Source organism: Pungitius pungitius, chromosome 17, assembly GCF_949316345.1.
Source record: "Pungitius pungitius chromosome 17, fPunPun2.1, whole genome shotgun sequence".
Classification (NCBI taxonomy): Eukaryota; Metazoa; Chordata; class Actinopteri; order Perciformes; family Gasterosteidae; genus Pungitius; species Pungitius pungitius.
Window position 1 is genome coordinate 11,786,852 of NC_084916.1, and position 27,517 is coordinate 11,814,368.

The 27,517-nt window shown below is 43.1% G+C and overlaps 2 protein-coding genes across 2 annotated transcripts; both read left to right on the plus strand.

Annotated features, from left to right (window-relative positions):
• The first annotated feature begins 489 nt into the window (after positions 1-489).
• cpne4b (copine IVb) lies at positions 490-18,885 on the plus strand. The gene is made up of 16 exons (XM_037474797.2): positions 490-760; positions 4,407-4,597; positions 6,808-6,987; positions 9,257-9,328; positions 9,558-9,632; positions 10,215-10,298; positions 10,391-10,480; positions 11,942-12,040; positions 12,309-12,395; positions 12,961-13,020; positions 13,139-13,272; positions 13,415-13,469; positions 13,693-13,744; positions 14,323-14,456; positions 14,813-15,049; positions 17,918-18,885. Exons 2-16 carry the CDS (start codon positions 4,427-4,429, stop codon positions 18,047-18,049), a joined length of 1,662 nt encoding a protein of 553 aa, XP_037330694.2. The 5' UTR covers positions 490-760; positions 4,407-4,426; the 3' UTR covers positions 18,050-18,885.
• Positions 18,886-20,031: 1,146 nt separating this feature from the next.
• Positions 20,032-25,931, plus strand: mrpl3 (mitochondrial ribosomal protein L3). The gene is made up of 10 exons (XM_037475067.2): positions 20,032-20,246; positions 20,930-21,111; positions 21,201-21,292; positions 22,160-22,258; positions 23,497-23,596; positions 23,749-23,809; positions 23,986-24,097; positions 24,232-24,309; positions 24,416-24,493; positions 25,752-25,931. The coding sequence occupies exons 1-10, from the start codon at positions 20,173-20,175 to the stop codon at positions 25,899-25,901; spliced, it is 1,026 nt and encodes a 341-aa protein (XP_037330964.1). The 5' UTR covers positions 20,032-20,172; the 3' UTR covers positions 25,902-25,931.
• Positions 25,932-27,517: the final 1,586 nt, after the last annotated feature.

Consider the following 27,517-nt stretch of genomic DNA (forward strand, 5'->3'; position numbering starts at 1 on the left):
TGCAAACCAATGCATGAAAAAACCAACCAAATCTATTAAAAGCGCTAAAGATAGCACCCATCGTTTCTATTCCTAGCAGGGCAAAGCTTGGTCCACTACGTTCATACGATTTAAATGGATTCGAACCAATGAATTCGGTGGGCACAGAGGGAACTTTAATAACTACCAAGCGGTCTCAGCTGTGCGGTCATCGTCTATTACAAAACCGCTGAAGCATATCGCAGCCAATCAAAGCCGAGAACCGGAAAATCAGTTTTACACGTGTCAGTTGGCCGCAGCAACCGCCAGATGGCGCTGATGCACCGTGCTCCGAGGCCGCTGGTCCCCGGGTACGATGCGCTCTCTCCGGCCCCCGATGGAGCCAGCGGATTTCAAACTCTAGTTAAGTGGCGCACCGTCTTCCTCCTCCTCCTCCTCCTCCTCCACCTCCTGCTCCTCCTCCTCCTCCTCCTCCTCCTCCTCCTCCTCCTCCTCCTCCTCCTCCTCTTCCTCCTCCTCCTCCTCCTCCTTCAACCCAGGCGCACGGAGTGCATCCTGACCGTGCTCTGCCCTGTGGGAATTTACCAAGCAGCTCCTTTGGCTGTCAGCGCCAAACCGTCCGAGGCTCTGCAGTGTGCGGTACCGAGGGGAACATAGAGACTAAAGAGTGGGGAGAAGGAGATGGGTCCGGAGGCGGCGAGGCTTCCGTGATTGTCAAGTAGGCTAAACGGCAGTGAAGTTCTTTCGGCTCTGCTCGGATCTTTTCCTCCAGGTCGTTGAGGTGAGTTTTGTTTTTCTGCAGGAGGTGGGAGCACGCATCCCGGATAGTGCATGTCTAATAGCCGCTGCGTGAGATGTCTGGGGAGGTTATTGCAAACAAATGCCCTGGACATTTTTCTGTATCTTCTTGCAAGTGAAAAGCGTAAATAATGACGTATGTCAATCATATGCATGTTTCTAGCCCGGTATGTCATATACAGCTCGTGAGACTTTTTTGTCCGTTTATTCTGTGCAATGATTACACCCTTAAAACTATTCTTTTATAGGTATCTGGTAACAACATATTATTCCAAATAAAATCAATAGTGGCTTGAGAGATTCTTTATGAGAAAATACCTTAGACTCCTCTTGGAAAGCCTCTGCTTTAATGTATTTCTCTTGCCTGGAGAGCTACAAAACAAGATAAGCCCTATAAGGGTGAGGGAGATCGGCTTCATCCTCATATATTTTCCCCTCGCCCCTCTGCTTCATTTACTTGCCTTTCTCCAGTTTCTTCTCTCACTCCATCCCTCTAATCCCCGCTCTCACAACCTCTGTCTCCCTCACTCGCATTGCTTCTCTCAGTCTCTCTCTCTCTCTCTCTCTCTCTCTCTCTCTCTCTCTCTCTCTCTGTCATCTCTAATAACACATCGAGTTCGCAACACTGACTGCTTCACTTCTGATACTACTCTCTTTTCTCACACCCGGCCGCCTTTCACGTGTACACTCATTCAGCTGAGCATGCATGCCTTTCTCGGTTAATATCCTGTGTAGTCATGTGCATTCCATACCACACAGTTATTCCTTTGCCCTTGTTGCGCCTTGTTACCCTCGTTGCCCAATAGTCAATATGTGACGGAGCAATTACAGTAATTAAATGTTATAGATTTTCCTTTGGATGAATCTTTGATGTCACTTTTGCCCCAGTCACTGTAAACACGTGAAGGTGAATGGTCACACACATTTACACATTGGAACAAACGAACACACACACACACACACACACACACACACACACACACACACACACACACACACACACACACACACAGGCCAGGGTCGTGGCAATCAAGCTCCAGGGCATGATTGATTGTCACACAGTGGAGAAGCTGACAGTGAGGATCCTTCGAATGACTTTCGGGACATACCACACCGCCCAGCAATCAATCATTACTATTCTGGTATTTTGGTTGGGCATTATATTGATTCACACACACATTTCAGAGCACAGGAATAGTTCCACCTCTCAATCTGCAATTTGCATGTTTATGCTGATGATCGCGGCTTCTGTCAACAGATAAAAAATGAGAAATTGCAACGTTCTGCCGTCGTATTTCTTGTCAAACGCCCCGTTATTCAATAAGTTTATACATTTCAAAATCACGGGGAAAAAAGTTCTGTAAAAATCTGAATACTAAATCCTCACTGATATGTTTCATTGGTTTTACACTAAATATAACAGCTGTCAGTATTCCAAAACACTTAATGTCACCAAAAAGCTATTTGTAAGATCCTGTGACGAAGTGTGATTTAAAAATTCATCATCACCTCTGTAAATGTGATACACATGTGACAGCTACTCCTTTGCTCTATAGCTCCCCAGAATACAGTAGCTGTAGAAAAGGTCCACATCCTCCGTCACTTATCAAAGTCATCAGCCGTCACCCCAAACAGACAGGCATCTGCTGCTTCTCTCTCTCTCACACACACACACACACACACACATACACACACACACACACACACACACACACACACACACACACACACACACACACACAGACATGGTCACCAATGTGCACCAATGAGCACCTACACCCAGGTCCCTGCTGTATGGCCCCTCAACTGCCCCGTGGCTTTGTCCATGCCCACCTGTCAGTATACGGGTCCTTCAGTGAGCTTCGCTAAAAATAATTACCGCAACCAACAAACACATAGAACATGAATTATGGAAGACAGAGACAGAGAGAGAGAGAGAGAGAGAGAGAGAGAGAGAGAGCAAGAGAGCAAGAGAGCAAGAGCAAAAGAGACATTGAGGTCAGAGTCAGACCCAGTTCCAAAAGCTTTTGCTCCCTAAGGATGATATTACTAGACTGCTGCATTAATATTCAGTTCGTACCATCCAGCACATCAGACCTGTGGTTATCCTTTAATTTGGACTAACTTGACTTGAGGCTACCTAACGTTTCAGTCCAGTTCTCCATGTGCATTATGCAGCTGGGAAAATGGATTGATGCATTTTGAGATAACTTATACATGTATAACGTGTTTCCAGTGTAATCGTAATGGATTCATAGGCGGTGTCATCTGCATTGTGCTGTAGACATCGTAAGCTCAGGGGTATAGAGCACATTAGAAGGCCATTAAAGTATTATTGATGCTTTAAAGCATTTTTAAGCGTTCTGCCCCATTCACGGTGTTCTATACGGCACTGATTGATACCAATGTCATGTCTTTTGGTTAAATATGAAGCTACAGTCAAGAGATGCGGAGCTTAGCAGAGCATGAAGACTGAAAGCAGGGCACAGATGAAAACCTGCTTTTGTCTGAAGGTAACCATCAGTAATCATTGGCAAGAAGGCAAACATAAGCGCGTGTTGAACTACTCCTCTAAAGGTCCTGTACACCCACGCAGGTGTTTCTTTTTACAAATTGGTAATATCTCTCATCAGGTTGCAGAGGGTTGGAATTATGTCGGGAAGTACACCAAGTCACAAGAGTCCATGCGTTATTAACGACTATAAATCTGTGTGCTTCATTCGAACCAGTGCAATAAAACTGAAGGGGAGGAAGAGGATGTCAATAGTGCTGAGTCTGCACATGCCCACACAGGTCTAATTAGGTCTAAAGAGTCTTTGAAACCACCGGTGTTGGTGGTTGATGGATGTGCAGCTCTTTTAAGCTCAGGAGCCTTGTCCCTCGTAAGACATTAAACTTTATTGACATTGTGTGTGTCATATTCACCATCACTGCTGTGTACAAAAACTCCTTTAAGATGTGTTGCATAGTTTGACACCCGCAAGAAGTAGCTAGTTTTGGCTCTACGAGGTCTCTTACCTTGAACAAATAAAAAAGCAATGTTTATAGGTTGTAAAGGTGATTAGGGTTCTTTGCAGCTTTTACGATGTGATTTTTAAACTTTTTTCGTAATAAACAGTTGATTTAACATTATCACAGAGTAAAAGGTCTTTTGTGGTGATTCGATGCTGACAGGATTCTATTTGGGGACTGTGAACATTATACACTGTTAGGAAACCGGAGGAGAAACCCTGCCAACCTTTTTCTGGTTACTCAGCAAAGCTTGTGTGTGTGTGTGTGTGCGTTTGTCCAGGCATGTGTATACAGAATGTGTACATCCCCATGCAAGTTTACATGGTATGTATTCTATGTATGTACATGTGTGTTATGTATTGTGTGCATTAGTGTTCATACTGTCGTGGATGTGTGCATTTGTGACTGTCACTGAAGGTCAGCGGCTCCAGAGTCCCTGACCTTGAACAGTTTGAGTGCAGTCTGCTTAGTCAGGCCCACTGCATTTGATCATGTGAAAGCCAACAACACTTCATCTGTCTATCCATCTCTTTATCTAGCCATCTGTCTTTAAGAAACTGACCCTGTTCTTTGTCCTCTCTCTCTCTCTCTCTCTCTCTCTCTCCCTCTCCTTTCAGCGTGTGATTGTGTGTTCAGCATGAGTAACATCTACGAGTCTGCAGAAGCCACGCTGGGCTTCATCAGCTCCCCATGCCTGGCCAAAGTGGAGCTGAGAGTGGCCTGCCGGGGGATCTCGGACCGCGACGCTCTCTCCAAGCCTGACCCTTGCGTGGTGCTCAAGATGCAGTCCCACGGGCAGTGGTTTGAGGTACAGAGATGGGGTTGGGATGAGGCGGGAGGGCGGAGCAAAATGGTTACATCAGTCATAGTGTCCTGACATGTGACACTAACTCAGCAATATGCTGTGGGAGTCCTGATCACAATCCACGACCTGATGCAGCAATCATGCTGCACGCATCAGCTCTCAGTGAGAGGCTCCTCGTGGATTTCCCTGAAGACAACACTTGAAATAATTCAAGCATATTTTATTAACGTTTGACTAAATGGTTGAGTGCAAATTAAGGACCTACGCTGGCGTGCAGAGCTGTGATTGCGATGCCAACCGTCTCACGTTAGGATATGCTTGAAGGATGGATGGGAGAGAAGAGAATTTCTCTGAAGTCATGGGGGGGGGGGGGGTTTACCCAGCTCACTTTACACATGGAATGTCTCAAATAGATGGAGGGAGTAGAGATTGTTTAGCACTCAAAATTGATATAGAAATAAAAATTGATGGTGCTCTTTGTTTGCAAATGTTCCTCTTCTCCTTTCATCTCCGAGTTCCAACCTGCCCTTTCAGAACTTGGATCTCCTGCTTAAACAAACATCTCATTCCCACTGTAGTCTCATCGAAGGGAAGTAGCACTTAGCTGAACTTTGTCAGAACCTAGCATCAGGGAAAAGATACATCTGGAGGAAATTAGAAAGAAGTGTCTCTTTTTGCATCTTTCTTCACTTTCCACTTCTGCCTGGGATATACAGACATATGCTGCATATGCTTTTGAAATATGTAGACGCATTTACCCAAACACATCCTCACACATGCGGTGCCCGTGACCCACTCTATCACACACAACCATGGATTTCCACTATAGGGCTCAGATATTAGTGTAGCATTATTCTGTCTTTGGAGACTGCACAGAAAGCTACTTTGTCCAGCTTACTGGTGTGTGTGTATGTGTGTGTGTGTGTGTGTGTGTGTGTGTGTGTGTGTGTGTGTGTGCGTGTGCATGGTCGTGTTACAATAAGCCCCTTAGTGGGATTGTAGGATTGGACGTATATTATTTGTGCCCATCGGAATCAAAGTCTGTTGGAATAATTGGATAGTTGTTAAGAGAGTGTTCAAGCCACTCGGGTGTGTTTATCTATGTATGTACTGAAGTATGTGGATGTGTGTATGTGTGTGTATGGATGTGTGTGTGTGTGTGGCCAGCCTGTTGAGGTTAGTGTGAGAAAAATCACAAATGTTTTTTTTTTTGAGTCGGCCATGTGTCTGAATGTGTGTTGTGTATGGCGTGTATGTGTCTGTGTGTGTGCGCGCGTGTGTCCATGTGTGTGTGTGGGGGGGGGGGGGGGTCAAAGGGTTATCAACAATAAAAGGGACCCAGTTGTTGCTGATAGACTTGGGTAGGTTTTGTTGGCAATACTGAGGGAGACTTTTGTTTGGCTTTCTATTCCTCTGTGGCAGTTCAGGCAGTTAGAGAGAAGAAAAGGGAGATCAATGTTCCAGCGTCAGTCAGTTCTTTGTGTTTTCAAACAGCTTGTTGCAATGTTAGCCATCAAAAACAAAATCCATACTCCTAGTCCTCAAGTTGAAGTGTGAACAATGTGGTAATAACTATTTGGGCTAATTGCTTCAGTGCAGAAAAGTCTGCTGAAGTTCACATAAATTAAGTTAGTTCATCATCAGTGCGTTTAGTGTTGTATGAAATTAACTATCAGAATAATAATAGGATATTTTGTTGTTTGTAGTTTTTTATTGGGTGCTCTATATGAAAGATATTGGTGGTGTTAAAATGATTTATTGATTTTCAATTGGGCCTAAAAACAGCAATTATTAATAGAATCGACGTATCAAATGAATGAAAAATTATCAAAATACTTTATGTTTAATCGAACATAAAATCTAGTTAAGCATTAAAACTGATTAATATGGAAATAATTATAGAAATACATTCAACTGTTGAATGTATTTCTATAATAATTTCCAGTATTGCATTAACTGTTCTGGTATTCTCACCTACCAAATGTCTTTTCCCATCTCTGGTGTCATTGACATGATCCTCTTGGGGTTCGGCCATGAAAGCCCTGCGATTTTGACAAAATCTAAATCTACTAGAAGTTATTTTCTTTTAGACTCCAATAACTTATTGGACAAACTAGCGTTAACCCATAGTTGTGTGTTGTGTGTGTGTGTGTGTGTGTGTGTATGCATGCACCCATACCTCTCTGCCCGTGCATGCACATGTGTGTTTGCAGGTGGACCGCACAGAGGTCATTCGCAGCAGTAGCAGCCCAGTCTTCTCCAAGATCTTGCTGGTGGATTACTACTTTGAGGAGGTCCAGAGGCTCCGCTTTGAACTTCATGACATCAGCTCTGGCAACAATGGCCTCCGCGACGCTGACTTCCTGGGAGCCATGGAGTGCACCCTAGGACAGGTCGGTGTATCTATTTGACCTCTCAGTGATTGTCTAGAAGGAGTGGAAATGTGCAACGATGGGATACGAGACGGAATCAGTGCCTACAGAAGTGAGAAAGTGAAGCTTTTGCAGTTCTGGACATTTCCTGTAATCTGACCATGTTAACTGTACACTGTCCTACCAAAAAAAACATCTCCACAACACCAGGCTTTATCCAAATAAATATGAAAGAGCATGTTAGCTAGGTCGATGCACAAGCTAAGTGGTGCGCGTGGTGTTGAGGCAGCATCTACAAACGATGTGAGGCTTGCTTCTACAGGTGAATGCATGTCAAGATTAATGGAAGCACTTTAAAGCAGCAAATTGCATTCAACCAGTATGTTTTTTAGTGTATGGGTGTTGTGTTTACCAGAGCATGAACATCTTCGTGAGACCTAGACAAGCATGGATGCAGATTGTAAGAATCGGAGGCTCATATTTATCATCATTAGTAAAATGAGCGTGTTGGGATTTTAAACACCAGGCATGCGGTGATGTGTACGTCAATCAGGGCGAGAGAGCAACTTTAAAATTAGAGAGGCTGACTTTAGACGTGAATGAAATCCTAACGTGATCTTTTCTCTTGAGGTCGGCTACTGTCCCTACCTGCAGTTACACAGAGCCTTCGATGTCCTTGAGTCTTTAGTTACAGGAAGCACAGACTGTGCATTAAGCTATTTATTTTTATTTTTTAAAGTATTTATATGTGCATACGCTAATATATAGGGCATTTCTTCTCCCATAATGGTGTTCTTGCCTCTCTTAATGATGCAGTTGCAATCAATATTTAAAGATTTCCTTTTGTTTACGTGCTTCTTTTAAGGTCCCGGAGCTTTTTAGAAAAAGAATTTGCAACTGCAGTAGTCCCTATTAATGAGTTAATTTAAGGATTTCACCAGCTGAGTGAAGCTGGGAAAAATGAACAAGTTCCAAAAAGTATTAAAGTGTTTGTGTCCACTTGCTCTTGTAGGAGACGCTGCCAGCAACATAAAGCTGGAGCAATTACAATAGAACTAAGCTAACCTTACACGGACAAAAGGGCACTTTGAAGGCCAGCGAGATTTATTGAAATGGAATAACGTGCCAATGTTTTGTGTTTAAAAAAAAACACTCCCTGGTGGCTGCTGCATACAGAGTGTTGTTAAGCAAAGTGACTATTAAATATGAAAAATAGGAAAGCAACAGATGCACATATGATCATTTCAATAGTGACTTTAACTGATTTGTTTATTGAAGTCGTGGAAATAGGGAAAAGTAAGTTTTACATCACATGACTACAGGGAATAAGTAATGATGAGATATTCCTTTATTAGTCCCACAATGGGGAAATTCACAGGATCGCGGTGGCAAAGTGGACAGTGCCCACAAGATACATGCTAGAAATCAAGAACAACAGATATAAGTAAGTCAGTAAGAAACATAATAAACAAATATAAATCATTTAAAATAATACAAATAAAACGATCGCTTAACTAAGCAGTGTGCATCTTTATAGACTCTTTCAACTCTGTTGGTCATTTAGCTTAATAGCCATTTATTGTTGGAGACAAAAAAAAGGAGTACATGTATTTGTTGGCTAGAAATACTGTTCCAAATGAATAAAAATGATAAAAAGGCTACTGCTTGTTAATAAGTTATATCAACTTAAAAATGATATGTCAGCATTGTGTTTGCAAGCTTGCTTCTACTCTCCCTGAGTGGCTAAAATCATTTGTATGAATAATAAAGTTTGAGGCAGGGCAAGTCAGTTTCCTTTGTAAATATTTTATTTAAAAATAAAACATATCGGGTTTTTTCAAATTTGGACATTACAACTAAACACATAAAGATTCAAAGACTCCGATTCAAGCTTTTTATTCAAAATGAAAGAAATAGACAGTAAGTAGCCTTCAAAACAAAGTATGTACTACTTTTGCTCTTTTGATTAACGCTGAATCGAATGACTCCCTCTTCTTTAAGCATAGACAAGCACGCGGTCATTTATAGCTCATTGTGGCTCAGGTAGCACCCGGCCGGCCACAAATAGTAATTGGTGAAAAGAGCCCGAAAGCTGACAGACCAAACACCTGAGAAAATTAGCAAGAAAGGTGACTCCACCATGCTGTTTCCCGTCCGTTTGATGTGTGAAGTAGACAGTTTTTATGCTAATGTGACGGAGGAGTGTGAGGTCACGCGGCTCGTCCCTCTGAGGAGAAACAATGGACGTCGTCAGCTGGTTTTGTGGACTTTTCATCTCTGTTCGTTTCAGATCGTCTCGCAGAGGAAACTGACCAAAGCTCTGCTCAAACAGGGAAACACGTCCGGGAAGTCCTCCATCACGGTACAACACACGCACGCACACACACACACACACACACACACACACGTGCACACACACATGCACGCACAAGTCACACAGCGCGCCCTCACTCTCTCTCTCTCTCTCTCTCTCTCTCTTGGTGGATAATTCACTTGATGATGTTGCCTGTTCAATTGCTTCTTTGTCATTTCCATCTCATTTCCTCTCCTTCCTCCCCTCTTGTTTTGCCCCCCCCCCCCCCCCTGTGAAGGTGACAGCAGAGGAGTTGTCTGGTAACGACGATTACGTCGAACTCTCCTTCAGCGCTCGCAAGCTAGACGACAAGGTGGGTCCGATTGTGTGTGCGATCCTTCCGAAAGATTAGAAAGCGGTGGTTTTCCCCTCACATGTGAGAGGATTCATATTCAAAGATGTGTTTGCGCCGTGCAGCCAGATGCGTGTGTGTGTGTGTGTGTGTGTGTGTGTGGGTGTGTGTGTGCGTGTGAAGAAGTATGTGGGTGGAGGGCTGTGGGAATTGGCGATGAAGCAACCCACGCACAATACACAAAAGTACAATCTGGCATTAGAGGAAGCCTGCTGAGGTAGGTAAGCCCCCCCCCTCTCCTCAATAAACCCTCATATCTCAGCCACACCACCACACACACAGATAACTATATTAATTTTCAGCCTCTAACACACACACAGACACACAGGCCACGGATGACTAATCCAAACAAGTTGTGCCTCAGGGGAGAGATGGAAGAAACCAAGGGTAAGGTTTGTTAAATGGAAGAAGACAATGAACGGGTTGGGTAGAGGAAAGGATGAAATAAGGGCTGAAATAATGATTCTGTTACTGTTTGAATGATTCGTAGGGATCAAAAGCAGTTCTGAGGCAATGACTTACATGCATGTCCCCCCTCTAAAGGATTTCTTCAGCAAGTCAGACCCTTTCTTGGAGATTTTCAGAATAAACGATGATGGCACAGAGTCTCTTGTTCATAGAACTGAGGTAATTACTTGCACACACAAACACACACACACACATATTTTCTGCCTCAGTCCTGTGATCATTAAAAACTGTTGTCTGTTTCTGCTCCACAGACAATCATGAACAACCTCAGCCCAGTTTGGAAATCATTCAAAGTTTCCTTGAACACACTCTGCAGTGGTGACCATGATAGGGAGCTAAAGGTGAGCCTGCACCTGTAACTATTTGTGACAGGTCATTACTGTAAAATGACAACATCATTTTATCCATTCTTTGATACATTATGGTAACGATCTGCGCCTCCCTTCACTTTGGAAGGCCCCCCCCCCCCCCCCACTGAAGACACAATGCACATTTAGAGGCTTGACAGCACCCAAAGCCTGCAAAATTCTTTGTAAATTCTGAGATTTGTAAAACAAACACAAATTTGCCCACACACCCACTCTAAATAAATTTAAAAACTGAGCAAGCCACAAAGCAGCCTCAATCATCACGAGTTGACTTCATGTCACATGTTGCCTTGCCCTTCGTCCTGATGTTTTATTAAAAAGGTCCTGCAGGTGTGTAAAGAGCTCCCTGGTCGACCTAAACTCCCACCTTTACTTGCCAGAATAGATTCTTTGTGCGCTTGTTTGGGCGTGTGAGGAAGCGGCGGCCGCACATCGGCTCCAAACTGTTATTCCCACCATGAATAAACATGAACCTTTTCATTAAATATTCAGAGGCGTCTTAACTCTGCACGGCTCCTGACAGCAGGAGAGAGGCTCACACACTCACGGCATCACGCGCACGCCTTCGGGCTGTGGTTTCCAGGGCTACCTGTGTGAAGCGTCACAGCTAAAGTGAGAAATGTGCAGGGCAGAGATTTTTCCATTCAGACCAGTGCTGGCTCCTAGCTCACCAACGCTCAAATGAACAACCCTCCTCTATGGTCTCCCTCAGCTGGCCGTCAGCGTTCAGAGGACGGAAAGGAAAAAAAAAAAAAAACAGCAACAGACGCGAGCACATACAATCAACGAATGATCAGACGCCCACTTTAGGTGCGGGCAATTGTTCTCTCGAGTGCGAGATGTGGGAAATGAGGGGATTACTGCCAGTGGTGGCTGTTAATCAATGGTTGTTGGATTGTTTCTTAACACTGGTAAGAAGGTCACAAAACTCACCCTCAAAATGACACAACTCACAGCCATTTAAACCTTTGTGAAGGGAAGACGTATTTTAACCAGAGTCTCTATTGATCAATGTACTGTAATGTTATTGATTATGAAACTTGTGTGGCACAGTCTAGATATTGGGTCCAAGCCTTTTCAAATTTTAGGGTTGTCTCTTTATCGTCGAGAAACATGGCCCGCTGACTCCACAAGTGATTGAGGCAGTTTATCTTGTCTGGCAGCTCCTTTGAGGGAAACAAACTATTGCCATGAAACACACACACACACACATAAAACGCTCTCTTAAGCCACGTCCCTCTCAGCATCCTCAGATTAATATTTCACCGCTCCATCTCCCCCCCACGAACACCACCTTATCAATCATTCAGCATGGCATTTCCCTGCATGCCACGAGTGCATTTAGATGACAGTGTTGCAGCTGCGCTCTAAATGAATAGATGTGTGCGCTTGTGTGTTTGTGTGCGCACGTGTTTTTCTTTGTGTCTGTTCCAGTGCACAGTGTGGGACTGGGACTCTAATGGAAAACACGACTTTATTGGGGAGTATCAGACCACCTTTAAGGAGTTGAGAACAGAGCAAGAGGGAAAACAGGTGAGAAAACGCAAGGAGACAAAAATACTTTTAGATGAACATCTCAGAATGATTCCCAATCTAAAAAGTATACAATTGGAACAAATCTTCAATCAAATGTATCTTTAAATTAAAAGTAACATACTATACATATAAGTGAAAGCTAGCAGCTAAAAGATGTTCAGAACTCTTGGCTGACAGAACATTTACATGAATGCGTGTGTGTGTGTGTGTGTGTGTGTGTGTGTGTGTGTGTGTGTGTGTGTGTGTGTGTGTGTGGGCTTGTCAGCTTCAATGGGAGTGCATCAATCCTAAATACCAGATGAAGAAGAAGAATTACAGAAACTCTGGTGTTGTGATCCTCAACCACTGCAAGGTGAAGTTTGACTGAATGAGTCTCAGGTCAAGTAGGAATGGTTGTTTTAATTGTTGATTAAAGATGAGTTATATTTACATGTAATGTTTCTCACCAATACATTTTGTGCGTCTTTTTAAATGTTTGCTGGCTGTCAGTCTTCTTCTTCTTCTTCCCTCCCTTTAACGGCCATTTTTCTACACTTCTTGTTGCGATATTGTCGACCAATTGCTATTAAATGGAGTAGTGTGAAAGCATTTGATCACTTTGCAAAATCATACCACCAATAGTGTGCAGAGAAAATCCACAGGGTATCTTTAATATGCCAATGAATTGTAAAGCTGATTAGCTTTTTATGGTTTAAATGTCACATGCCTATAAGTTTTGTCCAACTTGCAGTATAAAAACAAGGATTTTAAATGATCTAAAACAGAAAAAGTTTTCTTTGTGTTATCCAATCAATTAATTTTTTCAGTACTATTGTTGAGGGTCAGCACGCATCAAGCACGGCGACGTCAACTTCCATTCAGTTTTTAGTGTACCGTGACTCCATGACATCCATAAATCTCAACATCCCCCTCGACAGATCATCAAAATGTATTCCTTCCTGGATTACATCATGGGAGGCTGCCAAATTCAGTTCACAGTAAGTTTTGTCACATATAATCGCCTCAATCTTTATAGCAGCATGTCATTGTCTGCCCAGGCCCATTCATGCGGTGTGTCTGTGTGTGTGTGTGTGTGTGTGTGTGTCGGGGTCTCAGGTGGCAATAGACTTCACAGCATCCAATGGGGATCCCAGGAACAGCTGCTCCCTCCACTACATCCATCCCTACCAGCCTAACGAGTACCTCAAAGCGCTGGTGGCTGTGGGAGAGATCTGCCAAGACTATGACAGGTAGAAACCACTTCATCAATCAACATTTATCTATTGACAACACGAGCACGCCCACACGCACGCACGCTTTTCACTCTCACAGCCGTTTCCCTCTTTTGTCCTCGCCTCTGTACCTTTCTGACATTTTTTTCTTTTTTTGCAGTGATAAAATGTTCCCTGCGTTTGGTTTTGGAGCACTCATACCACCAGACTTCAAGGTAGGACATTAGTGTGCATGTGTGTTTGCAGTCGCAGGGGCGAGTTGTGGTTACCTGAGATTTAAATTTGCCATCTCTCTCTCTCTCTGAGCCACAGCTTGCCTTTGATCAACATGAAAAGAGAATGCATCTGCCAAACAGTAAATTGACTGAACATTTGCTGAGTGTTCAACTTAACGTGGCTGCTAACAGCTCTGTGTTGTCTCTCTGCCCTCACGTGAAGGTTTCACATGATTTCGCTGTGAACTTTGATGAGGAAAATCCAGAATGTGCTGGTGAGCTATCAAACACACACACACACACACACACTTTCCTCTATTTACACAGACCTCTTGACTCCCTTTCATCCATGCGCCACAGGACCAAAGTGTTCCTGCGGTAGAGTCTCTCTCCCTCCCAGTTTGTTCCATATTTCACCCTCCATATCTGTCCAGCTTTGGTTTTTGTCCTCAAATATACCAACACACACGTATACACGCACACACACACACACACACACACACACATACGCAGCTGGGAGATTCTTCACTATGCTGCTGGAAGTATTTCGGTCTCAAAAACAACACTAATCTGTATGTGTGAAATGGGCCTCTGCAGTCTTCTCCCCACTTATCTGCGTTCCTGCCGTGAAGGTCCGTGCGTGTTTCTGCGTGGTTTGTGTGGACTATGGGAATGCTTTCTGCAAAATGCACAGTCACCTCAGGGTGTAATCACACGGACTGATTCAATTCAGCGGATACTTTTGCAAGGACAGGAACTTTGACTTGGGGAGGTCACAGATAGAGGTCAAGATACATTTACAAGTGGCGGAATAACCTGTGTGTGTGTGTGTGTGTGTGTGTGGGTGTTGCAGGGATCCAAGGGGTGGTGGAGGCCTATCAGAATTGCCTCCCTAAGATCCAGCTCTACGGGCCCACCAACATTGCCCCAATCATCCAAAAAGTGGCATCGTCTGCCTCGGAGGAGATGCACACCAAAGAGGCCATGGTGAGCAAGAGGATGGAAAAAGGGGTTGTTTTTTTTAATTAAAGGAAGGCTATTTTCTTCCGGTTGTTGTGACTGTTTTCCACTGCACACAGAAGGGAAAGGTTGAGACAAATAAAGAAAAAATCGAAGCAGTTAAAAGACGGGAAGGGCAGAAAGGGATTCATTGAAAAGAACGAGGAAGTCATTTGTAATAATTTAATTCCAGTCTTAAACGTTAGAGCTGCCGCCTCGGCCCTAATGCCTCCCACAAACGAACAAGCTTTATTCAAATCAGCCTCTGAAAACGCATAAAAGCCATTAAACATTGCGTCTTCTTCTTCCCACGTCCACCCACAACTCTCACCCCCTCCCATCAGGAATACTTCATCCTGCTGATCCTGACGGACGGCGTCATCACCGACATGGCCGACACGCGGGAGGCCATCGTGCACGCGTCCCACCTGCCCATGTCCGTCATCATCGTCGGCGTGGGCAACGCAGACTTCACCGACATGCAGATACTGGACGGGGACGACGGGATCCTGCGCTCACCGAAGGGCGAGCCCGTCCTCCGCGACATCGTCCAGTTCGTCCCCTTCAAGGACTTCAAACACGTGGGTGGTGATCGAGGAGGAGTAGTGGCCGAGGGATGGATAGACAGTTAAATGTTACGCAATCCAGGCATGAAATGGGACAAATGAAAAGGAATTACAAATTAGAGGCTACAATGATATGCTAAGGAATTTCACATCAAGGCCGCAGGCTGTATAGAAACACTTGACGGAACAACACGTGAGGTTCTGCACAGAAAAGGTTTTCACGTCTCTCCAGTAGGGACCAATTTATGCAAAAGGCTCATGTAAAAACTGTAACAGTAAGTAAACATGGGTTAATAACCTCCATTATAATCAAGGCCTCCACAGGAAAACAAGCACACAAAGTGCTACTGTGCCTCATGCAGTAAACACGGATAGAAATCATGATCATTTAAAGTTATATGATGCAACATATAGAAGAAACATAACAAAAGCCTTCTCTTACGAATGAGAAGAGGAATTCATACGACTTTGTTCAATCCAGGATTTTGCAAATGCAGCCTCACCGTACAGTAGTTTATGGTCACTACACTTTTGATAGAAATTCCTATGAAGCAGACATCATTCGCTCCACTGTGTTTTCCGTAATAACCACTTTTCATTAAAGGTGTATAGCTTTGTGTTTGAATTCAAACACAGTTTCAATCTCATGGTTTTGGCCTATTTGACCATGACAGATGCCAAACACAAATTGGGGGCACCTGAACCTTTAAGGCAACAACAACAGTAGCATTTTTCATTCAACATTAAAGTCGTACTATATACGTACGTTTGGATAGACCAGGATATGAACATTGAAGGATTAAATAACCATTTAAAATAAACCATATATATATATATATATAATTGTGTTTGAGGAATGATGTACGTAAGATGTCAGCATTAACCAAGTCTCAGTCTCAGCAGCTGATAGTTTTATGAGTCAGGAGAAAAATATTGTAAACTTTAGAGGAAGCGTGGAAAAAAAGGTGTGAGTTAATGTACTCAAAAAGTATTGAGGCTTAATTCGGAGGGATCACACCAGGCAACGGCATTTAAAACATTCTACTCAGCCGCGTCTCTCTCTGTGTGTTTGTGTGTGTGATTGTTTTTGTGTGTGTGTGTGTGTGTGTGTGTTGGTTTAATGGGTGGGTGTCAAGAAGTCCCGTATTCAGGGGGTAACAAGCAGGAATGTGTGGGCGTAATATGCTTGGCGTGCTCGTCAAAACCCATCAGCTATCTTCTCACTGTGTGCCTGTGTGTGTGTGTGTGTGTGTGTGTGTGTGTGTGTGTGTGTGTGTGTGTGTGTGTCTCTGTGGTGGCATTAATCTTGTCTGGCTTTGACAGGGTCTGCTTGGCCCGGTCCGTTATGGGGAGTTTGGTCATTGACAGGTTGACACGTAAGCAAATTACATTCCGCTAAACAGAGAGAGAAGCGGAGAGAATGTATAAAGAAAGTACAAAACACGTACTATAAAAGTACTCAGAGAGACCCTCGGAGAGGAGAGGTGAGGTGAGGAGGAGCAGGAGAGGAAGGTGCAGGGAGAGAGAAGGTGCCCGGTGGTTTTGGTGGAGGCGGAAAAGGAGGGGTCAACAGGAGACCGGAGCTAAAGACAAAAGGGAGCGAGGGAGTGTGTGACAGAGGTGGAGAGGTGATTTTCTGCTCTGTCGTTTCTTTTCAGAAAGGATTAGCAGGACGGGGCTGCTGTGAGACAGGCAGAGTGGGGGATAGCAGGTAGATAGGAGCAGGGAGGGCTGGTGGAAATGAGAGGAGCGGCACTGGGTTTTGGGGTGGGTGCACTTTGATGATGCATTGTCTCTGGGAATTATGTGAGACGGAGTACGACAGACTCTCTGACTTACAGGATTTCGCTGTGTGCGCGCTGTGTGTGTGCGCTGTTTGAAGCATACGCGCGTTCACGCAGGGGAGTAGCTGACCTGTGTGTGAATTCATGCGCGCATTGGAATATGTGTGCATACATATAATAGCATAGATCACGATGTGTTCTGTTCTTGAGCAGTGGATGTAAGTGTTTTGCCTCATCTCAATATTTTATAGTGTACATTTAAAATGAATAGTTTTACATTTAATTCATTATTAATGTAGTCCATTGGTTGAAAATGATACCTCGTTTTGAACGTGAAAATGGATTCATCATCTTTTGGATTTTAAAAGGGCTTTCGTTGACTAACTGTTTTTTTATTAGTTATTTATGTCGTATGTGTTACAAAATAGAAAGCATAGAGGGAAGAAATGTCTGATACAGACATAGAGAAGCACATAATTATTTATCCAGTGTTGAACCATCCACAGAGGACATAATAGATGAGAATTCAATGAATAATAATTAACGCAATTCTGCAAGGCTAGAATGCGCTCAATTTTGCGATGCGCATCGTCCCTACAAATAGCTCCAATTAATGTCCTCAATGAAAGTGTTTTCATAATTCAGTAGGGAGTTTTCAAATGGTAATTTGTTAGGAAATTATTTAAATTTTCCATAAACATATCTTGGATTGGATTTGGAACATTGGATTTAAGTTGTTAAGTTGTTCTCAAGAGATTGGAACAAACAAACTACTTTCCAGTATAATCTGCATCCAGGTTTTATGCTTAATCATCTACCTTTGTAATGTGTAAAGAGTGTGCTTTCATGCATTGTTTTTATGTTTTTGATGAATATGCAACATCTGTCGTGCTTTTCTCTTTAAGCACCAAACTCTAATGCTAGAGGACAAAAAGGTGTCGAATGAGCTTTTCTGACCACATCGTTCTCACTCTTCCAGACCTCTGACAGCATCCGGCTGATAGCAACACAACAGTAAATCTTAGCATCCCAGAATCGTGCGCGGCTGGTGATGTGTGTGCATCTAATGGCTGCTCTCCCTCTGTCTCTGTGTCTCCAGGCCTCCCCTGCCGCACTGGCAAAGAGTGTTTTGGCAGAAGTCCCCAACCAGGTGGTGGATTACTACAACGCGAAAGGCATCGCACCCAAGTGTATGTCGGACTATGAGTCCACGAGGACCTTCAGCCCCTGACAATGGACTACATGCAAACACACACTCACGTACAGGCATATATCATGTACATAAATATACATAGATATAAATGTATGTATGTATTGTATGATACATTTACACATGTTAAAGCACAAGCACGCATATACACACACAAACACATAACCATAACACATACTACATGAAGTAGCCTAGCTCGGAGAATTAGCTCGTTCTAGTGAAACTATTTGATCTACTCCTTTGATGACTGTTGCATGTTTGGCCACAATAGCGTCACCTGGGAATACTATTACTATTTACTGTATATCTAAAATATGTTTATAGGAATAAGAGCAGTCTTCTGAAGCAGCATGCAGACTCAGACCATAGCCCGCACAAAAAAAATGACATTCCTACCTTATTTAAATAACTAGCAAGTAGCCCTGAAGATCTGTAGGTAGAAAACAAATGTGGGACTGCAAAGCCCAAAATGCCTAAAATTAACATAGCAACCGTTATTTATGGGACGGTAGTGTCCCCGTTAGTGTACTGCATAAATACATGAATAATTCAGCTCCTTCTAATATCCAATCTCCAGGACCCGCTTGCTAGTTATGAAATAAAGTATCTCTGTCATTTGAGCGACATTCAGGGTTGTCTCTGGTGTTTGGGGTTCTTTTCTACAGATTTGTTTGAGATTTTGCTAAATGGAAATAAACAACTTAATAATTGTAATAACTTCTTAATAACCTTCTTACATTGTAAAGAGTTTTGGGAGGTTAGCAAAGCGTCTGTGGTAGACACTCATCTGTGAGCTGAAAACTGTTTCTTCCTGTATTCTGCATGTTGATTAAAATAAAGACATTTTGGTTTTCTCAGTTTGGTGTTTTTTTTGTGTGCATGTGTAGTTGTACTAATTATGTAGTGGCTACATAAACATACTCATTAGGGAGGAATAAGACCGGATATTTGGTAACGAGCACTGATTATTGACATTGTAAGGTCGATGGATTCTTGAGCCCTTTATCCGCATCACTCCCTCTACATCACCCCGACACACATTAAAATGCAAGAATAAATTATCTCAAAATCTCCATATAGTTAATTAGGGCAAACCAAAGTTGTGCTGTCCTGAGAGTATGCTCCATAAGTGCCTCGGTCTCCGACAGTCAGATCAGTATTCAACACGCGAGAATCGTATCTGTTTCAGAGAACACGCACAGCAGAGGAATTATAGACATTGAGTGAAATGTTGTATAAAGGCTGGGAGAAACCACCAAAAAGGAGCTATGCTGTACCTTGTATACTATTCGTTTCTGATCAAAATGAAATCTGAAATCGTTATCTAGAGCTAAATGTTTGATATTTAATACACTTACCTGGGACAATGAAGTACAATTGAAGTGCTACAATTTGTCAGTGTTTTTAGTCGAGGTATAGTCTGAAGATGTAAAGGCTCTGTGGTCCTGATGTCATCAGAGAGCTCATTCCACCATTTAGGAGCAGAACAGCAAAGAGTCGTGATGTTGTTGAGTGTTCTGCTGTCAGTGAGGGAGGAACAAGCAGCTTGGAAGATGCAGAGCAGAGTGTGCGGGTTGGTATGTAGGGTTTGACCATGTCCTCCTGGATGTAGACTGGACCCGATCCATTCACAGCATGGTATGTGAGCACCAATGTTTTGAACTGGATGCGGGCAGCCACTGGTAGCCAGTGAAGAGAACGGAGGAGTCGAGTAGTGAGGGATAATTTAGGAAGGTTAAAGATCAGTCGAGCTGCTCTGCCAGGAGAGAGTTACACTAGTCAAGGCGGGAGATGACAAGAGCTTGTGTTCACGCTGACTGATTGATCTTTAACTGTTATCATAGTTGCTATTTCCAAGGTCAATAAGGAAGTCTTCGTTTCCATTAAGTTATTTGTATCAAACGAAATTGGGTAAACTCGATAACTTGTATCAGGTTAGCAATTTATAGAAAAAATGAAAAGTTGCGTGGAACCATTGTCCTGCTCCTTTGTGCGGGGGAACTATTATTGTGACGTACCGGAAAAAGCCAGGGTGACATTTAGCACAGGACGAAAGCGAAGGCATGGTTGTGTGTATGTTGTGAGAGGTCGTGCCGCTCTAGTTTTTGTGCAGTTTTTATATTGTGTACACGTCTAAGAGCGCAATGGCGGCGTGGAGCTGTCGACTTCTTCTTCAGCGGGGAACTCGAGTGATTTCTCTCCGGACGGCGGCTGAAAGGTGGCTAATGCTAACTGGCTAGTTGGGATATTATAACTTAACCTGGAGTTAGCTTCAGGTTGACTTTGTTAATTTACTGTACACGTTTGTAATCGTAATTCTATGTTATTATTGGTAGTGTTTGTGTCTTATCCATTTGTTTAATCAATTAGCCACTGTTATCTTATTACCCCATTACAAAATATTACCAAAGCTGTATTAACTCCTTTAACGTTAACTAACGTTAACTGTGTCCTGCACGTTTTTCCTACGATTTCTTGCGTTGTATTTATTTGGTAGGTTTTAGATTTTTAGTAGTCTAATGTTACACTCCTTATGAAATGATTATTGTAGACACTGCTATAAATGACATAACAACTGTTATAACAACATGTCACTTTGGTTCATTGAGTCCTGGGTGACTTTTTCTATTTCTGTCTTAATTCTTTGGCAATAGTGTATTTGTTGGACCAAATGAAGCATGATGATTGACACTTCACTAAGCAGTGAAAGTCATGCACTAACTGTCCTTTTGCACAGGCTTGACATTCATCCGTGGGCGCACTAATGCAAGGACTGAAATGTGTTAGCTGTAAATGTCACGTTTGTGTTTGAGTTTGGAGCAGTTTGACAGATTGGATCTGGACGTGCGTAATGGACTTAATGTGAAAACAACTTAACCGGTTCCCCGTCTTTTTTTGCAGTCCTCCCCATTTGGTGGGTTGCATTAGATCAGTAAACACCACGACGTGGTTTGATGAACACCTCACAGAGGACAACCAGGAGTACATGAGGAAAAGCATGGCGCAGGAATACAGGAGACAAACCGCAGATAGTCTCAACCCACTCAAAGATGAGCCGTGGCAGCGCCATGAGTGGACACCGGGTAGGTGATCGGTGAGGGCTGCGTAGATTGCGAGTCGCCTTTCTGTTCGCTCACTTTTCATTCATCCTTTCGACTCTTCCTCTGCTCAGGTAGTCGAAGAGTTGGGCTAGTAGCCGTGAAGTTGGGTATGGCTCCTATCTGGACGAAAACAGGGGAAAGACATGTCGCCACAATGTTACAGGTAACACACACACACACACACACACGTGCCTTAGATTTGCGTCAAGACAACAGCGGATGTTTTTATGGAGTGATAATGAGAGTTTGTAGTCGGCAATAAAATGAGCAGCAGGTTGGAGTAGAAGTGAAATAAATTAGGTTCCTCTGTTGAGGAACAACAGCAAATATTGGACACCTTGAAGTTATTTGATGTTCATGCACATCTTGTTTTATCTACAATCGACTAATCCGTTGGTGAAGTGGATCCTTTGCAAACTGCCGCCGTGTGTGCTGACTCTCCTCTTTATTAATAATGGCACACTGTAGTGGGTAGCACGGCACGCTGCAATTGAATATTGAGTAAAATGTCAACTTTAATAATCAGACTGTTACATTTTCTCCTCACCTCCACTTTATAACAAATCAAGGAGAAACAGAAACTTCTAATCCCATCTAATGACTCACTTTTCACATTTAGTCAATTGTTTTGTTTTAGCTGATCTGGGAACAGTTGGTGCTAGATGAAAATTAGGGTGTTTAAATTTACTTTCTCATGGGGAAAGTACTCCCACCAATTTGGCATTGTAATGTATGATCTCAAAAAATGAAATGAGTCAGTGTAAGAATTACAGATTTGATTATTGCTTCCTCTTCTTTCCTCACACTGATTTACTTGCAATGAATAATGTACTGCTAAATGGCAGTGTCTTCTTATTGTTCTATTTTGAATAGATTTAGTGATAGTGAGGTTTTGTGAGTTAGCCAGTCGCCCCATATTTAAGTGTTTAAAGCCGCAGACTTGAAGCTGACTATGTAATTGTTTGTTGAGTATCACGGTGAAAACTCCATCGGACTACTTTGTTAATCCCGTCTTTTTTTCTTTTTCCAGGTGCAGGACTGCCATGTAATAAAGCACCTGTCCAAGGAAGATTTCGATGGACACACCGCCGCCCTCTTGGTTGGAGGAAAAAACGTATCACCATTCCATGTAAGAAATAGCTGTTAACATAATAAAGAAAATTACATATCATGATGTTACTTGCAAAATGTCAAAACGAAATTATTATAGCTGTCATTTTGCCAAGTCTTTCTGGCTATAATCCAAAAAATATATTTATTGAAAGGTTCACTAAAAATCTCAACATCGTAGACAATCCATTTACATGTAATATTAGTTACATTAATCATCATAAACAATGTTGAAGGGGATAACTTGTTGAATTTGTGCTAAATTGTGACATTTCAGAATATCATAACAAATCATATGCTCTTAATAACAGCAAAGCAGCCTTTACCAAATACTTAGCAGCATCACAGTGTCCATTTTTGTCTCATTTTAGTTTTGGCTACATTTCATAATCATGAAAAACTAAATCTGATCTTTGTGACAGCTTTATGGAAGCATAACTGGGTTTTGTCATTTCCCTGTGGCATTGAGCCTCTCAGTTCTATGAAAACAGATCCATAGTCAGGAAATTATACTCACCCACTAACCATCAGTGACTATCTCTCATCTCTGGCGTCTAAATAAACTGGATCCGATAGATTTCATTGCTGCTATTTCCAGCGAACAGTGACACACACACACACACACATTTGCAAGTTGTCTTTCATGCTGGTAATAAACTCGAGGTCCCACCACTGCATCGGACTGCATATCGGACTTCTATAACGCAAACACAGCAGAGTGACAGAATGCAACCCCGGCTCCTCTGTTTATCTCTAGGGGTGAAATCTCATACGGTGTAGCAAATAGTCTCTTAGTATGTATGATGAGGCATTTTTGTTTTCAAATGTTTCATCAGTGTAGTTAAAAAAAAAAAATGAAAATGGGTTAATCAATCAAAAGTTGATGCATTCGTCGGGGTCTCTTTGGGCCGGGGTCTAGAATCCCTCGCACACCGCCTCATCGCTTTCCAGTCGGCGGCAGAGTTTGTCGGAGCGAGAAGCTTTGGCAGGCTGATTTTCACCCTTCTGTTGAGAGGGAGAGTTTTCAGTGACTGGAGGGGCTGAGATGAGAGCGAGCGAGCCGAATGAAAGCAAATGTCAGAGAGGCTGACTGCCAAGCGTGTGTGCGTGTGCCGGTCTGTGTTGGCTCCTGCACAGTGAGAACAGGCCCACGGTTAATTTTAATATGCCAAAGTCCAACTGCTGTTCGTTCTTCCTACCAGCACTTGAATCCCCCTCCTCACCATTTTCTCTCTTTCCCGTCACTCTGACCGACAGAAGTCTGAAGAGCAAATGGAGAAGTTCAGGAACGCCGGCGTGCCCCCGAAACAAAAACTCACCACCTTCAAAGTCTCAGACAACGCCCTCATAAAGCCAGGTACTCACATGGGATGTAGCCACTAAATAAATACATCATTGTTTACTATATTTTCATGACACACAATAAAATATATATATATATATATATATATATATTTATTTTGCCGGCCTTGTACAATTGTTGTAGTGTAATCTGGTTTGTGTGTTCAGGCACTCCTCTTTTCGCGGCACATTTCCGTCCAGGCCAATATGTGGATGTCACTGCCAAATCGTAAGTCAATCTTCTGCCAGCCTTCCCTTCTTCGCTTCCTCTTTGCTCCCTCTCCTATTTCCTACCCCCTTTTAGTCCAAACTTTTATGTCTCTGTTGTCTGAGTCAACAAGTCAACTTACTTGAATGTAAAAACTTTTCTTGTGTGTGTGTATGTGTGTGTGTGTGTGTGTGTAGCATCGGTAAGGGTTTTCAAGGTGTGATGAAGAGATACGGGTTCAAAGGTCAGCCGGCCACCCACGGCCAAACCAAAACTCATCGCCGACCAGGAGCTTCTGGACCTGGAGGGGTGAGACACACACACACACAGAGACAAAGCAAACACAAATACCGTGTGAGACGCTCATCCCTGCCAGATATGAACAGTTGGCTTCCCGTAATCCAGTCATGTGAGCGTGCGTGTCTTTCATCATCTGCGTCAAGGATCCGGCCAAAGTCTTCAAAGGGAAAAAGATGCCTGGCAGGATGGGCAACGTCTTTGTCACAGCTTACGGACTGAAGGTACACACTCACTCACAAGGACACGTGCACAAGGCCGCGGTTTTGAACTTTCTTGTCCTCCACCGCATCGTTCAATACTCTCTCACCTGCCTCCTCCCTCTTCCAGATATGGAGGGTCAATACCAAGTGCAACGTGCTGTATGTCAACGGCTCGGTCCCTGGCCACAAGAACTGCGTGTTAAAGGTAAAAAATAATAATCATATTCAGATACTCTTGTGAAATAGGAAATCAAAGGTCAATCCCAGCATGCTTAGCGTTGTGACGGAGACGAGTGACCTCGCACCTCAAAAACACCTTTACACCTTTACACAGTGTGATCCATCTTAATGACACTGTGCTGGATCAGCTGTACGCGTGTGTGTCTGTGTGTGCGCGCGTCGGTTTGTGTTGGGCTGTTCTTCTGTGAGGGAATGGGAGCGCGCACCGTAATGGTGTTAATAACATCCACAGCATCCATCTCCATACTCGACGTGTTGCGTTCGCCTCGTGCGCCAATGACTATTTGTTTTTCAGGCGAGCATTAATGAATACAAATGTGCATCGCCTTTCACCCAGCTCAGCGGTTGTTCACACACACACACACTCACTCATAGAGTCACTTATATTAAATTGCCTTGAAGAGCACCCAAAACGGTTAATTACGTTTGTTCGTTGTTTATTTTTGTTGTTCGGTGAAGCTCTAATGTCTCTATGTAAATGAGAAATTGCCGTTTTATTGATTTAAATTTTTTTTTAAAGGCTGTAACTGATGATAACTTTTATTGATTGGATTAAAATTCAGAAAAAGCTTTTAGATCCACTACAGTCTGCCCACAGGGAATTGATATAATTAATTTGGGAAGACATAAGAAACACCGATCTTTCACCAATATTGTTGAGTTTTAACTGATTTGTTAACACGTGTACATGCCTCGGCCCCCTGGCTCTTCCTCGTGCATTCAGAGCAGGAACGGCAGACTTATAATAGAGAGTACTTATACATCCCTCTCTCTCTCCATATATATATATATATATACATACATACATATATATAGATGTGTTTGATTTCTTGAGGGTCTTTTCTGCCTCTGAGAGGGGGCCCGAAAGGAAAAGGTTTCAACTGCTGATTAGATTGAAAGAAATCTTTATATAATAAATTGCTGCAACACATTTTCCAGACCCCATGCTAGCATTACCAAAGAACTTGATTTCTTCTACAAGCTGTAGAAAACTCAAATATAGTGTACTTAGAATTCAATAAAACACAGATAAACAAATCATCTTCGCATTGGAGAAGTTGGGGGATGCAGGATGTTTTCTATTGCTTTCTTTACAACAACAACCATTAAAGCTGTAGGCAACAATAAGCACAGTCACACAATTGTTTCATTGTTGCTAAGTAAGAAGAATGTCCTCACTGCTATTAATACTTCTTGTATATGTGTGTGTTTGTCTTTTCCAGATTAGAGATACTCTCCTGCCAACAAGGAGCTCCACCCTGCTCAGCCTTCCTTTCCCTACTTACTTCACAGAAGAGGAAGGCGACCTGGACGAAGACCTGTACGACGACAACTTGTTCATTCACACAGACCCATCGCTAGCACTGACCTAAACCCCCCCCTTCCACACACACACACACCACGTCTGGATCTTGTAATAAAGAGTAATTGCTTTGAACGTCCTGTGCCCTCTAGTTTATTTTTTTGTGTGAGACGCAACAGCACAGAGCCTGTCGTGTTTGATTTTAAAATGTATTTCGTCCCCCCCCTGCCCACCCCCCTGAAACCATGGTAACTGTTAGAGTGATGATGTCACTGGAGGATCCCCGAGCAGAGAGGGGATAAGAGAAGAAAAGAAAAGAAGGACAGTAAAACAAAACAAGAGAGGCAGATGTGGTGTAGAAATGTGCAATATCCTTGCAGGGTGCAGGATAAGAGGGGGGGGGGGGCAAGCAAGAGTGAGAGGAATACAAACAGCAGGAAATGGCTCTTGTTGGTTGGGGTGGAGGAAGGATTGTGCTAGAAGTTATAGAGGCAGATACAAAGGAGTGAAACAGGGAGAGGTGGTCGGGGAGGAAAGGAGAGGCAGGATGGAGGCTGCATGACAAAGGTTGACATTTGTGCATAAGAGGATAAATGAGGACATTAATGTTGCAGCAGGAACCGCTGGGCGCTTAAGTCTGTGTGTTTGTGTTATTGAAATAAATAATCAAATGAGAATCAGCTCCTCCAAATGGTAAGAACAAGACTGTGATGGACGTGGAACTCCGCAACATCTGCGGGTCCTCACACTCTGCATTGACGCCTTTCCCCCCCTGATTCAAACAGCTGGTTCACCCAGGAATGCGTGACGTGCGGTCGTCATTTTGATGCATGTATATTTAAGGTGGTGATTTAGTTAGAGGCAAAACAACATGCCACGGCGCGTATCTCCGTGAGGCGGCAGCAGGTCCTGGGAAATGGTCACGATGTCGTTTAGGAAGTTCTGCTCTGTGGAGCCTGCGCATCATCAAGCTCCTCGTGGTGTTGGTCGGAGGGTGAGAGCGGGGGGAGGGGGTTTGCTCACTGTCAAAGCAGAAGAGCAGGGGGAGAAGAGGATGGGTGCGCATGTGAAAGTGGGAGAGTTTTCACTGCGCTACGCCATCAAATTGAAGTAATGACCTGATTTTTGTATGAAACTCCTGGGAATTTGGAAGGGTTCAGGTATAGTATCAGTGGTAATAAATCATGTATTTTAGCAATAAAGGTTTTGATATCAGTCATCTAATGTCACTGATGTTAGCCTGTTAATATGAGTAATCTGATCACGTTCAGATAATAAGGGAAGTTCTATTTGCTTTCGGGACTCAACATGTTTTGACTTGAGGAGGACAAACACATTTTAGTGTTGGGTTGTGACCCGATCAAACAATAAAAAATATATAAAATAAATAATACAGAGCTAAGCAGGATGCGTTTAATATTCTAAATAATAAAATGATAAAACGGGAGTAAATGCCTTTCACAAGTTTTTTAAAGCCCTAGTTGACATCTTCGAAATGCTTTTTTTTTTTTTTCCTCAAAATGAACCCATCAAATACTAAAATATAAATCGATTTGACTGTGTCTATAGGTGTGGTTGCAGGTTGCAACCAACAGAGCAGACCCTCCGCTCGCTTCACGGCCTCGCGATGCTACAGCAACGCGGGAACACGTGGTCACGGCGTCCGCTCGGCTCGGAGGCCTCGCG